Below are 14,983 nucleotides of genomic sequence, written 5' to 3' on the forward strand. Positions count from 1 at the left end.
AAAGTAAAAGCACTTCTATAAAATTATCTTCACTCACAAACCCAAATTTTTAGTTTGATAATCATTTTATTTTTTTATTTTTTATTTTTAAAAATTTAGTCTATTTTTTCTACGTTTCTTACAATGATTTGCACCTTTCTTAAATACAATAGTTGAATTCTTAGTCAAATTACAAAACAAAAACAACTTTTTAAAAGCTATGTACATTTTTTATTTCTCAAAATTTGATTTTTTTTTAAACCATCGATGAAAAGTAGATAACAAAAGAATAAATTTGGAGGTGAAAGTAGTATCTATAAACTTAATTTTAAAAAACAAAAACAAAAAACAAAATGGTTACCAAATGGAGTCTTAGTGATTTAACATAGTATCAAAGTAAGATAATTTACAATCAAACTTCTACAGTGTTATAAGATAATTTACAACCAAACTTCTACCGTGTTATTTTCTCCCCCATTTAATATTGATTAAGGTTATAAATGATGAAAATTTGGATCCATCAATAAATTGGGATATGTCTGATAGGAATTAAATAAAAACATAGTTGTATTTTATGTTTTCAAATATGTATTTGGTCTGTCTCTTATACACATCAGATGTGTATAAGAGACAGATATATATATATATATATATAACAGAATGAGGATGGTTAATCCTTGGAGCAGTGGGTTTGGGATTTTGACATGTTCCCCAATCAGCGGAGAGTATAAAGAAAAGAAAAGCTACGTTGTCAAATTCAGCGATTAATGAGTTAATTACTTGCCTTCTTTCCCACTTGGCTTCGAAGATAATTGGTTTCGCAGTTGGGTAGTGACCCACCATTTTAAATTTTCAGCCACGCTCAAGAACAATTGAAAAACCCAAATGAAAAACACTGACATCTCTGTGCGATTCCATGCATTTCTTTCTTCTGGGTCATTCTTAATTTCCCTTCTCATTACATTACCGTATTATATTCTTCTCGAAGTTCTCTCTTCTGTTTCTTTGAGGAGTTAATGCACAGGCAGCGGTTTCCAAACCCCAGGAACCTCGTGTTAGTGCATGTGGGGTTTTATAATTTAGTGTTCCAACCCAGTCAAATCTTGTGGTTTTAGCTTTTGGGTTCTTGATTCACTGGAACTTGCTTTCCCATTTTGATTTGGGTTCGCATATTTCTGTTTCTACAACTTGTGGAGTTGAAAAGCATTTGAACGGATGTCTTCTTAGCTAAGCTTTTGTCTGTTTTTTGGGAAATGTGAGACCGAGATTCCATACTCATAGGGGTTCTTGAACAGAATCGGTTCATTTGTCCCTTTTTGTCAATTTGGTCGGTAGATGCAAAGAGGGCTGCTAGCTTTTTGTTTCCTTGGTTCTTGGACAGAATCGTTCAGTTGTTTGGATCCATTTCTTTCTTCAGTACTTGCAATAGGTCATATTAAGTTTGTCTCAGCTGGTTTTTGAACTAAAGTTTTTCTCAGAGCCAAGGGGCCAGACCCAAAAAAGGAGAAAAGGAAAGAAAACTTTTGACTTCATTAATTGGGGAAAATCAGAGAAGATAAATTCACCCTTCATTTCTCACTTTCATGGAGTATTGGGGCCTGAAAACTCTTTCATAAGGCAAATACAGTTTTCTTTTTCATTGTTTTGCAGTATGCTGTCTTCACGGATTTTCTGTTCATATTTTGAATGATTTAGCCATCCTCGGAAAGTAAGCAGTGTTTCCTTTCTTCTTCTTTTTTCTGATCAGTGACCATTAATGACCTCGATTGAGGTCTGTTAAGACTGCTAGGTTGGTGTGTAACTGGAGCTTTGAAGAACATACTAGAAGGGTTCAGAAAGTTGTCGAAGATGGCTGAAAATGATCATGAGATGCGATCTTTGGCTTTGACTCCCACTTGGTCTGTTGCTTCTGTGCTGACTATTTTTGTTGCAGTCTCTTTGCTTGTCGAACGGTCCATTCACCGGTTAAGCACTGTAAGCATTTCACCTGATGATTTTATGATAACTGAACCACATATCAATCTTTCATGTCATATTCATCACTTGCATACTTCTTTCTTTCCGATGTCACCAGCATTTTCTACATGCTGCAATATATGGACTAATAACATCATATGGTTCATCTACCTTAGATTATTTATCTTTGTTGGATAACTATTTAGTTTTTCTGCCTATAAATTTCTTGTTTTGTTATATACTTTCTACCAATGTTTAAAAAACCAATCCAATTTTTGAAAACATAAAAAAGATAGTTTTTAAAAACTTGGTTTTCGTTTTTGGAATTTGGCTAAAAATTCAACTATTTTACTGAAGAAAGAAGAAAATCATTATAAGAATTTGAGAGGAAACAAACTTAATTTTTAAAAGCCAATTGGTTACCAAATGGGGTTGTTAAGAATAGATAAATAACAATGAACATAAAACGTAAAGCAATAAAGAATCGACACACAGATTTATGTGGTTCACTAACAGTGTATTATCTACAGGATAAAGGGAGAATAGTTTTATTTGAAAGAATAATTTAGAGTACAGAATGACGTCGCCTCTAGGGTTACTGGGTTTGAGAGTTTATATAGTGCACTTCTCTAAACCTTAGGGTCAAAATTGTAAATAATATAAATAAGCTAAATATGAATTTAACATAGGGGAACCCTAGTCGTTCAAAGCGTTAGATAACAAATTCAAGCCATACCAATAGGGGCCTTAGTTTGTGTCATTGAATTTCTCTTATGCTTCCATTTGAATGTTTTGTCCATAATTTGTTTGAACTTTCATGTAATGTTTAGTAGCATGTATAGAGAATGTAGCTTTACGTTTCTCATTTGATAGAAGGGCTGGGATCCTGCAAACTTGGATTGATTTTATTAATTTGTTTCAGTTTGTTAGCCAGATATTTTTATATTTTTCATGATTTGTGATTGTTCCTTTTGTACTCTCAGTGGTTGGGGAAAACTAACCGAAAGCCACTATTTGAGGCAGTGGAGAAAATGAAAGAAGGTAAGTGGCCTATGCTATTCACTCAATTACTTAAGGCGTGCTTAAAAGTTTTGTTATGTATTCTGGCTACCTAGTGTATTTAATTCAGAGCTGTATTTTCCTTTTTCTTATTTCTTAACTTTAGTCATTTGGCATTCTGGTCAGAGTTGATGCTGCTTGGATTTATTTCTCTCCTTTTAACAGCTACATCAAGCTCAATAGCAAATATCTGTATCCCATCAAAGTTCTACAATACCCCTTTTACTCCATGCACCAAAGCTGAGGCTGATGAACAGGAAGATGACAGTTCATCTGAGGAACGGAAACTATATACAAATTCTGTATTACCCCATTTGTTTAGGCGGATGCTTAATGTGAATAAGAAAACCTGCAAGAAGGCATGTAATAAAGTTCATATAACTTAGAAAAGAACTCATACTTCTTCCAAGCCGATGCTGATTGATAATTTTCAAATACTCGTTATGCAGGGTTACGAGCCATTTGTTTCATATGAGGGTCTTGAGCAATTGCATCGCTTTATCTTTATAATGGCAGTAACTCATATATCTTATAGCTGCTTAACAATGTTACTGGCAATTGTGAAGGTACTTCGTAGTTACTATGGTCATTTTGTACTTAGCCTTGTTAAATTTTTCACACTTTCCTAAAACAAGGCTTTCTAAACTGAATTTTCTTTTACTTTTGATTTCACATCATCATCTCTTAATATCTGCTCCTTATATTGCATTTTGTGTTGGAAAGAGTTCTCACTTGTCATCGATGAAATGACTGCCTTTATTTTCTGTCCCAAATTACATCTAAAGATATTGCATATTGGCCTACAATATCTTGACATTGATTATTGGTATTTGATGGGAAATTGCAAAAGAATCACAATTGTTACCGGTTGTAATTGTTTGATATATGATAAATCAGGTTCACAGATGGAGAGTCTGGGAGGATGAAGCCCACATGGACAGACATGATTCACTAAATGGTAAGTTCTATGGTCAGGTAATGTGGGATCCGATAACATATCTGTATTCATCTTCTATTAGGCACTAGATATATAACTAGTATGAAACTAATCTATTAAGACTCCAAGTCCTAACTCGGCCCTGCTCACTGATTCACACCAAGGAACGAACAATAGAACAAAAAAAGAGTAACAGGAAGAGAGAAAGAATACAGCTCAGACTTAATAACTTTCAATTAATAAAGGAGCAAAATGTAAACGAAACACCAAACTACAATCTTCTCAAAATGAAAACAACAACCACAAAACGAAGGAGCCCAGTGGGAATTCAAGAGAGCTGGGAAAGCTCTCCATAAAAGCTCCTCAGCTCTTATTTATCTTCACCTCTCTTTTCCTCCCTTACCTTGGCTTCCGACTACCCTATTTAACAGCTGATGGTGGTCTCTGGTCTTAACCGAATTCTCCTCCCACTATACCTCTTGAAAAAGAATCTTTTCCTTCAACTTCTTTTGTAACAAACTTCTCTAGTCCATTTCCCGTTTTTCCCCTCCTCTTATAAGTGTAAATTATCAGAGGTTTTACAATACCGCCTCTCTCGAAATGCACCTTGTCCTCAAGGTGATACGTTGGGAATTGTTGTTTCATGGTTAGTGTGGATTCCCAAGTGGCCTCACTCTCTGACATATTCTTCCACATAACCAACCATTCTTGAGTAGCTAACTCACCATTCCACCTTATTCCTAACACTAGTTCAGGACTAACCTGTAATTCGAAGTCTTCCGATAGTATAGGAGGAAGATGTTGTACTTGCTGCGCTTGTCCGAGTTTCTTCTTGAGTTGAGACACATGGAGCATGTTGTGAATGGCTACTTCTGGCGGCAGGTTCAAACGGTAGGCAACTTCCCCAATCTTTTCTGATATTTGGTAGGGACCATAGAACCTTGGAGACAATTTTTCACTTCTTTTTCTAGCCAAGGATCGCTGACGATATGGTCTAAGTTTAAGAAAGACTTCATCCCCCACTTCATATTGCAACTCCCTTCTATGTAGATCAGCATTTTTCTTCATCCTATTCTATGCTATCACCAAGTTTTCTTTAAGGGCGTTCGGCCAAGTCTCTTTTTTTTCAGTTGTCTTTCCACAGTGTCGTTTGATGATTTTCTATCCCCATAATAAACTAGTGGTGGGGGAGGCCTACCATAAACCGCTTGGAATGGAGTGGTCCGAATTGAGATATGAAAAGTAGTGTTGTACCAAAGTTCAGCCCATGCCAACCATTTGTTCCATTGTGATGGTTGTTTGTTGCAAAAACATCTCAAGTACGTCTCAAGGCATCGGTTGACTCTCTCGGTTTGGCCATCCGTCTGAGGATGGAAAGCGGTGCTTCTTTTCAGCTGAGTTCTCAGGGTGGTGAAATCTCCCTCCAAAAATTACTTAATAAAATTTTGTCTCGATCAGTGGTAATGGACTTGGGTATGCCATGATGTTTGATCACTTCTTGGGTGAATGCCTCTACCACTTGTTTAGCTGAGAAGGGGTGTTTCAAAGGAATGAAATGTCCATACTTAGACGATCCACAACCACTAGTATGGTATCATAACCCCCTCCTCTCGGCAAACCTTCTATGAAATCCATGGTCCATTCTTCAATTGTCAATTCAGGAATGGGGAGTGGCTGTAGCAACCCTGCTGGTGACAATGACTCTGTTTTATTCCTCTGGCAGACTTCACAACCTTCCACATACCTTTGTATGTCCGCCTTCATTCCTGGCCAATGAAGTTCTCCATTTTGGAATGGCCCCGTAACACCGAATCATGGAAAGTATGTAATAGGGCCGGGATCAACGATGACTTGCGAGGGATGACTAGCCTCCCTTTGTACAACAACCTATTGTACTTCCATTGGTGATTCGGTTTTCCTTCCGGGTCTTCCTTTAATATTGCAATGATCTGTTGAAGTTCCTCGTCGTTTTCCACCTCCTTGATGATTAGCTCCATGTCCACTACGGCCGAGGTTATCAATGTGTGTAACTCTGCTGTTGGGGGAAGGTGATAGGGCATCTGTTGCTTTGTTTTGTAGACCAGGTTGGTAGAGAATTTCAAAATCATAGCCCAGAAGTTTGGTAAGCCATCGTTGGAATTGGGGTTGCACTTCCCTCTGCTCGATTAAGAACTTTAAGGCCTTTTGGTCGAATATGACTGTAAACTTCCCTCCCAAAAGGTAGTGCCTCCACTTTTGAATTGCCGAAACCACTGCCATCAGCTCCCTTTCATAGATTGATTGGGCTTGGGTGCGTGGGGAGAGTTTTTGGCTGAAATAGGCGATTGGTTTCTCCCCTTGAGATAGCACAGCGCCCAGACCGATCCCAGAAGCATCAGTCTTAATGATGAACGGCTTGGCGAAATCCGGCAGAGCTAACATTGGGCAGGAAATCATTTCCCTTTTAAATTCTTCAAACGCTCTGGTCGCCTCCTCATTCCAAATGAATCCATTCTTTTGAAGTAATCGGGTGAGAAGTGCTGCCATTGCACTATATCCCTTTACAAACCTCCGATGGTATCCTGTTAGGCCAAGAAAACCCGCAACTCTGTCACGTTTGTTGGTCATGGCCAGTTCACCATGGCTTGAATCTTCTTTCCATTCGCCTCTACTCCTTGTGGTGAAATCCAATGCCCCAAGTATTGTATCCGTTCTTGACAAAAAACGCATTTCTTTTGATTCGCATACAGCTTGTTATACCTTAGGACGTTGAACACTACTCCCTAGTGAGTCTTGTGGGTGGAAAGATCAGGGCTGTACACAAGTATGTCGTCAAAAAACACAAGAATGAAGTGACGTAGGAAAGGGCGAAAAAAAACCTGATTCATAAGTAATTGGAAAGTGGTAGGTGCGTTGGTGAGTCCAAACGGCATCACTAGGAATTCATAATGCCCTTCGTGAGTGCGGAAAGCTGTCTTCTCAATGTCATTTCCCTCATTTTGATTTGGTGATAGGCTGACTTGAGGTCGAGCTTGGAAAACACTGCAGCTCCATGTAGTTCATCGAGAAGTTCTTCTATAACCGGTATTGGAAATTTATCGGCAATGGTCACTTGGTTTAGCTTTCGGTAGTTGACACAGAAACGCCATCCCCCATCCTTCTTCTTGGCTAACAACACTGGACTTGAGTAGGGGCTTCTGCTGGGGTGTATGAATCCGGCCTGCATCATTTCCCTCACCAGCTTTTCTATTTCTTCCTTCTGCACGTGGTCATACTTGTACGACCGAACATTAATAGGATCCTGGCCTTCCTTGATAGTGATCTGGTGGTCGACTGCCCTTTTAGGAGGAAGCGTAGCTGGCATTTCAAAAACATCTTGGTTCTGTTCTAAAAGTGTTGAAATCATTACCGGTAGCTTAGTTGGAACTTTGGCCTCATCCTCTTGCTCTGTCCCCTCTTCGTTCTCGATCTCCAAATGTTGAAAATCCACTAAGAACCCCATATCATCTTCTTCCCATTGTTTACTTAGGGTCTTGAAAGATACTTCCACCTTTGTGAGAGATGGATCTCCTCGTAAGGTTATGTGTGAGTCTTTCGACCAAAAAGTCATGGTTAACGAAGGCCAGTGGATGCTCATGAAGCTGGTAGTGCACAACCAAGGCATCCCCAACACCACATTCATCCGACCAAGCTCCATTGCCAAAAAGTCCGCCCTCACCAACCCTGGCAATCTAAGCTCCACGTTTTTACATTCTCCCTTCCCTTCTATTTCGCTTCCATTGCCAATTATTACCCCAAATTTCGTCTGGTGTTTTAAAGGAATTTCGAGCTCCCTCACGGTATCCTGATGGATGAAGTTGCGTGTTGCTCCCGAGTCAATGAGCACCAACACCTCCTTCCCCCTTATTTCTCCTCTCAGTTTCATGGTCCCCTTTGCAGAAAACCTGAGTAGCGATTTCAATGCAAGCTCGGCTTTCTCCATGACTTCTATGTTTTTCAATTCGAGTTTCTCTCTCTTCTTTAACTGCTTCCACTACCGGGTCTTCTTCCTCGTTGGCTATGAAGAGCATTAGTTGACGGTTCTCTCTTACCTTACAATGGTGGCGCTTACTTCTCGTTGCACTGGAAACAAAGGCCCTTATCGAGGCGTTCTCTGAACTCTGAGTCCGAAAATCTCTTCAGGGGGCCTCTTTCTTCAATGGGAAATTCTTGACCGGTATAGATACTTGTTTCATGGTCAGGACCTCGTGCCCCTCCATGTGATTTTTTTTTGAGTACTCCTTACCTTGTTGGGCCTCCTTTTGGCTAAGCCCACCAACCCCCAGATCACTTAGTGCCAACTTCAGGGCCAAGTTCCTATCTTTCACAAGTTGGGCTTCGCGCATACACTCATCCAATGTTTTGGGGTTACGGCTGATCACTTCCGCTTGCAATGCCGGTTCCAGCCCGTTCATGAAGGCATCCTTCAGCACACTCTCTGATAGCTCCGACAAGGGCACCGAATACGTGACGAATTTTTTTACATAGTCTGGATAGGAACTGTCTTGCTTGATTTTCAGCAGCCGAGCGCCCAGACTTCCTTCCCCAATAGTTCTATAGTGTTGAAGAGTCTCTTCTTCAGTTCATCCTAAGTGGTTATGGCCTTTCGGTTATTACTCCATCGAAACCAATCTACCTCGTCTGGGGCGAAACTAACAACGGCCACCTTGACCTTCTCTGCGTCTGATAGCTCATGTATTTCAAAGTAGTGTTCGGCGTGGTACACCCAGGACTCCGGATTTTCCCCTGTAAAAAGAGGTATTTCTAAACGTTTATACTTACCTTTATCTGTGTTTCCAGCTCCGTGCGTTTGGGACGATTCCGCCTCGTCCGATTTCCCTTTTGCTTTGAGAGTGCTTCCTTTGGTAATCACCGTTTCCTCCTTCCTCCGAGCGGAGTTACTTTCTCTGACTTCTTCCGTCAGCTTCTCAATGTTCATACATAATCCGCACAACAGTTCCTTCAATCCGGCCATCTCCTTCTCACTCGTCTCCATCCTTTCTTCCATCTGTTTTTGAGTCATTGCTCGAGTTTTCCCCAGGATTGCGGCTTTGATACCACTTGTTAAGACTCCAAGTCCTAACTCGGCCCTGCTCATGGATTCACACCAAGGAACAAACAATAGAACAAAAAAAGAGTAACAGGAAGAGAGAAAGAATACAACTTAGACTTAATAACTTTCAATTAATAAAGGAGCAAAATGTAAACGAAACACCAAACTACAATCTTCTCAAAATGAAAACAACAACCACAAAACGAAGGAGTCCAGTGGGAATTCGAGAGAGCTGGGAAATCTCTCCATAAAAGCTCCTCAGCTCTTATTTATCTTCACCTCTCTTTTCCTCCCTTACCTTGGCTTCCGACTGCCCTATTTAACAGCTAATGGTGGTCCCTGGTCTTAACCGAATTCTCCTCCCACCATACCTCCTGAAAAAGAATCTTCTCCTCCAACTTCTTTTGTAACAAACTTCTCTAGTCCATTTCCCTTTTTGCCCCTCCTCTTATAAGTGTAAATTATCGGGGGTTTTACATAATCCTCATTTCATCCTGTCAAGTACACTTTTGTTAATGATACTGAATTTAGAAGTAAGGCATTATTCAAGCCAATCATCGTTTATTCAATACTGTTTGTACCACATGTACTTTCAAGGTTGACGTCCCCACACTCTTTTACCTATTTATTCTTTCTCTCTTGTTCTTCTAGCAAAGTTCATGATGATACAGAGTTTGAAATCATTCACAAAACAATATTCCCTCTATATCTTTTTTACGCTAACAATTTTCTATACCAACATAGATATCACGAGAGAAATGACACTGCGGAGGCAATCAACCTTTGTCCGATATCACACTTCAAATCCTATGACGAGGAACAGTTTTCTAATCTGGGTGGTATGCCTTCAACTTCCACACTCACACTTCATACTCTGTTTGATGTTATAATTATCTATCCACATGCATGTGCGCTCACCATATCCATCTATTCAAGGGTGTACTTTTGAGGGGATTTTATAGTGATTCAATTGTGTGCTTCATTCTGGCATGCAGTGATGAGCTACATCAAGAGGCATTTGATGATGAAATCAAAGGAAGAGTTGGATAATGATGGAAGTAAACTCTTTCTGTACAATGGTCAGTCAGAAAGTCGACTAATTTTTTCTTCACAAGTCACCCAGGAACTTAAAATATAATCACATAGAAAACTTGATGCAGCATAGGGAACTTACATTCTGGGCTAAGAAGCATTAAATAATGATGGAGCAACAATTTCCCCATCTTTTCATTTTTCTTGGATAAGCAATGCATTGTTACAGTTTCAACGTGTTAGGGAATTATTATCAAATTCTTGAGGTCAGAATGGAGAACTCAGTTGATATGAGCTTGCACCATGAAAATTTTAGTTTTGAAGCTTCTTTGGACTTTTAGAGGCTTATATTTCTGGATAATTACCAGTGCTGCCTATTCTTCAAACAGATGAAAATTCATTTATAAATGTAGTACTACAAAGGCTGTCTTTATTATTATTATTATTTTGTGGGGGGGATACTTCTGTGGGTTTTGCTATGTCTCGAATCAGATTATTTTATTCCATAGAGATGAGTAAAACATCCCACATCCCACATGGTCAAGTAACTTTTTATAAGCAACTGTAAGAGTTGAAGCATGTATTTGTGGGGAATCTTTGTGTTGGATGAATATATTTTGTTCCTGGTATCTACAAAAGGTGTTTTGGGGCAGAGTAATATTACGTATTTGGTTAATTAGTATAGAATAGTCATATGACATGTTCAGACATCAGAATTTATGAGAGTTGTTAGAGATATTTGTTTTTAGCAATAGATTAACAATATATTAATAGAGAGGTGAGTGAGGTAGCAAATATTTGGGTCCAGATATATGGGAGATGGTACTCTAGAAACCCTATCAACCTTTTTTTTTTCATTTTCCTTTCAACAAATTACTCTATATTCTCTTCTCGTAGTTTTCTTTCCCTTTTGTTTTGATTTAGCCATTGTATTCCTAATGATTGCAGTCTCTCCTCCTGCCATTTTAAAGTTTTACCGCTACCTTGGCATGTCTTGATTTTAATTTGGTTTGAATTAATTGAACTTATAAATTGTAGACATGTTTTTTCCGGCAATTTGGGAATTCTGTAGTTCGTGCTGACTACCTCACACTCCGCAAGGGCTTCATCATGGTATGTTGGTTTGCTAGCATTTTTTATCATCAGTTGGCTGTTGTCAAGCTGTTATATTTGGTGAATCTTTTGGAAAATACCTAGTATGAGCTTGGAGGACTTATGCAATGATGACACGTTTTTATTATTTCGATACATGACTGTGTTTGAATCGTTCATGCTAACATAATAGTCATAGTAAAATCTAACATAGTTAAAATATTTAAGGTGACTCATTTTAGGCTACATTAAAATGTGTTTTTTTTTTAAAAGAAATTTATCTGTATTCTTAAGACCCTAAATAATGGAACATGTTTTCCATTTGACTTCATTTGTTGCAGAATCACCACCTCCCCCTGACATATGATTTCCACAGCTACATGATTCGCTCCATGGAAGAAGAATTCCAAAGGATAGTAGGCGTGAGGTAGGTGAAATGACTGCAATTTTCAATTTGTATATGGTTTGAATATGATAATAGACATTTGCGTAGCTTGCAACTCAGAAGTATACTAATTTGAGGGGAATATTGTGGAGACCTTTTAAAGACATTAGAATTCCTTTGGTTAATAATTAGAATGTTGGTCTCCTTGAAAATGTTGATTTTGCTACACCATGAGACAATAAAAAGGTCTGCCATTTATATGATCAGGTTGCCTCCTCTTAAATTGTAAAGGATAAAGGAGTTGAAATATTCACCTAAAATAAATATTTACCATAATAGTTTCATGTCTTGCAAACTCAGACATTACTTTATATGCATGCTTATTTAGATCCCTTAGGAGATGTGAAAGCTAATACCTCTTCTCTTTAATGCAGTGGTCCATTGTGGGGATTCGTTGTTGCTTTCATGCTGTTTAATGTAAAAGGTAAAACTCTCTGTAAAAGTAGCAATTTGAACCAATTGCATGTAATATATCATTGTGTCCATTAATCCTTCCTCTGCTTCTTGCCCATTTGATCTTATTATTATTAGGTTGAGGCGATGGTTGATCCTCAGTACTATTCCCTTACCTACTTTTACTTCAGTGTGTCATTGTGTCATTATTTAGCTACTGATCTCGACTGTTGCCAAACATCTTGCAACTCATGCCATTTTCTATCCAACTTATACTGTCTTGCTCAAACCCGAGTTGCCTGTTTATATAAAACATGCTGAATTTTATCTTTTTCTTTGCATTACTGCAGGCTCGAATCTATATTTCTGGATAGCAAGCATTCCGGTTGCTGTAAGTACACTCTCTCGCTCCTTATCGTAAAATTTCATTATCTCTCATCTTTTCTATGCTGTTTTCTATCCTTTTTTTTTGTAGCTTGTTCTTTTTGTGGGCACGAAATTGCAGCATGTCATCGCAACATTGGCACTGGAAAGTGCTGGTATAACTGGTTCATTTTCGGGTTCAAAGCTAAAGCCAAGAGATGATCTTTTCTGGTTTAAGAAGCCTGAACTCCTCTTGTCCTTGATCCACTTTATCCTTTTCCAGGTCGATATTTATTATTTACATTAGAATGATCATCATCAAGAAATTGACCTTAATGTTTATATCTGATTTATTGAAGCTTTTTTGGTTTTTGCAGAATGCATTCGAGTTGGCATCATTCTTCTGGTTCTGGGTACTTTCCTCCTTTCATAACTATCTCCAACTTAATTTCTATGGATATTGAGCACTGCCTGCGTTTTGCAACTTACAACGATGGGAAAAATGAAATGGAACAAACAAGATCACAAAATATTTAGAAGTATGGATTGAGAAAACTGTGTTAGAATTACTTGTAACTAAGACTTTTCTTAATTTGCAGTGGCAATTTGGATATAATTCTTGCTTCATTAGGAATCATATGCTTGTCTATGCAAGACTTATTTTGGGGTATGCATGAATTGAAGTTATTGCTAGTCGCGTGCTTGCTTAAAGAGCTATATATTCAGTTTTTATGATTTTTATCTGTAGATTCGCTGGGCAGTTCCTTTGCAGCTACAGCACCTTGCCCTTGTATGCTTTGGTAACTCAGGTATCAGTTTCGAACATGACAGGCGAGCTAGATTAGAACCCGTGTCCTGAGTACTACGATTACCTTTGACCGTCTGTGTATCTTTTTACTAGATGGGAACAAACTATAAAGCTGCATTAATTCCACAAAGAATAAGGGAAACAATCCATGGATGGGGCAAGGCAGCAAGAAGGAAAAGAAGGCTTCGCATGTTCGCAGATGACACCACGATTCACACAGAAACAAGCACGGTCATGTCACTTGAGGATGATGACTGTCGGCTTATTGATGATACTTCTGAAACTACTGCTGACTATACAGCAATCGAACTACAACCAACTTCTGTACAAGACGATCCTGACTCTGTTACTAATGAACGGCCAAGCAGGGCTAGAACGCCTCTTCTACAACCCTCTACATCTCTTTCTTCAGCAGTTGATCACAAGTTTGAAGTGGAAAACTTTATGAGAAGCTTCTCTATGCCAGTCAAAAGATAGCCAGTAAGATTGTATTAGCAAAAAGAAAGAAAGACGGCGGTGAAACAGCAATGATAGTTGTGTTTAGATTAGTGTGAGCTTCGACCGAAATCAAGTGTTGAGAATATTTGAGGCTGGAGGTACATACTTATACGAATGAGATACTCATACTGAACAATGAACTTATGAAATTCAGCTTATGTAATATAGGAAGTCGTATACGTAGAAAAAAGTTCTGTATTGATATTAGAGTGGTATTATAATAAGAAAATGAATTCAAATCATGAAGCTTTTTATTAAGCAGTTTTGACTTCATTAACTAAGATATTAATGTTGGACATGAAGAACATGATCCAACTCCTTCACTGAGCTTCATGTCCTAATTTCTACCATGCTTTGGAGGCATTGATTCACTGCTAGGATGATCAGAGTTCGATTCATGTTGTCCCTCAACCCTGACATTGCCTCTCACACAGCTACAAGATGGGCACGGTCCCTGACATTGGCACGACGGATGGCAAATCGAGCCAGAACAGCACCTGATGCTCGGATTCTCCACACACCCACATCCATCTTGCAGACAAGGGTTGCAGTAGTCGCTGCTGCCGCAGCAGGTCCCCAAGTGACAGTAATTGCAGCAGTCCTGTGAATAAGGCAGACGTTGGCCTACAATTTCACTCTGAGCAATGGGGTCGTCCATAACTTCTTCACTGGCAAAGCCAAAGTGAAGAAGGCTGCAGAAAAGCAGAAAGATAGTGAGAAACTTGGATTTGGAAAAGGCCATTTCTGCTCAAGCTCTCTCTTTGTTTTCTTGGTTAAGCTATGAATTGATTGTGAAAGTGAAGGTCTGCCATGGCTTTTTATACAGGGGAAAGTTGGTGGGGTTGTGAGAAAAGAAGCAGCCTTTTGATGAAGATGAAAATGCAAAAGCAACAAGATTGTTGTGTGGGTTTCTTCTTGGAATTAGGAGGCCATTGTGTGAAATCTTGTGTGCTTGTCTGTAGGGGATGGTAAGCTAGATTTCATTATATTTATTTGCCATATTTTTTAGTATTGAATAAGTAGGATAGGAGAGTTTGAACCTGAAGAAAGAATTACATATCAAATATGGTTGAATTTGAATTGTTTTCTTTGGTCGAAAAATTTGATTAAATATGCTTTTCTTAAACTCAAAAAATTATAATTGATAATTCATCCATATAAGAATATTTATTAAATAATGAGTTAAAATTAAATGTGAAATTAAAGTAAACCTGAAAAAAATAAAATAAGATATAATAAATTCTTCTTGCAAGTCGTGAAAATATGTAGATTTGTTGTATTAACAAGATATTCTACCTTGCCCTAAATGAGCTTGGTAGCATTTTTTAAAGTATGAATAATAACATTTTG

General features: G+C 38.5%; 1 protein-coding gene across 3 annotated transcripts; it reads left to right on the plus strand.

Moving 5' to 3' along the window:
• The first annotated feature begins 746 nt into the window (after window positions 1-746).
• On the plus strand, window positions 747-13,891 carry LOC120079576 (MLO-like protein 11). Of its 3 annotated transcripts, none has more exons than XM_039033806.1 (16): window positions 747-1,596; window positions 1,727-1,953; window positions 2,919-2,976; window positions 3,160-3,353; window positions 3,444-3,560; window positions 3,892-3,952; window positions 9,747-9,841; window positions 11,073-11,147; window positions 11,468-11,553; window positions 11,946-11,995; window positions 12,315-12,355; window positions 12,440-12,610; window positions 12,705-12,740; window positions 12,927-12,994; window positions 13,076-13,136; window positions 13,229-13,891. In XM_039033806.1, exons 2-16 carry the CDS (start codon window positions 1,828-1,830, stop codon window positions 13,610-13,612), a joined length of 1,623 nt encoding a protein of 540 aa, XP_038889734.1. In that variant the 5' UTR covers window positions 747-1,596; window positions 1,727-1,827; the 3' UTR covers window positions 13,613-13,891. The 3 variants fall into 3 exon arrangements, with proteins under 3 accessions (XP_038889734.1, XP_038889733.1, XP_038889732.1); XM_039033805.1 differs by having other exon boundaries at window positions 750-1,687; window positions 1,761-1,953; window positions 3,121-3,353; XM_039033804.1 differs by having other exon boundaries at window positions 751-1,596; window positions 3,121-3,353.
• Window positions 13,892-14,983: the final 1,092 nt, after the last annotated feature.

This window comes from Benincasa hispida, chromosome 6 (assembly GCF_009727055.1).
Source record: "Benincasa hispida cultivar B227 chromosome 6, ASM972705v1, whole genome shotgun sequence".
In the NCBI taxonomy this organism is placed as follows: Eukaryota; Viridiplantae; Streptophyta; class Magnoliopsida; order Cucurbitales; family Cucurbitaceae; genus Benincasa; species Benincasa hispida.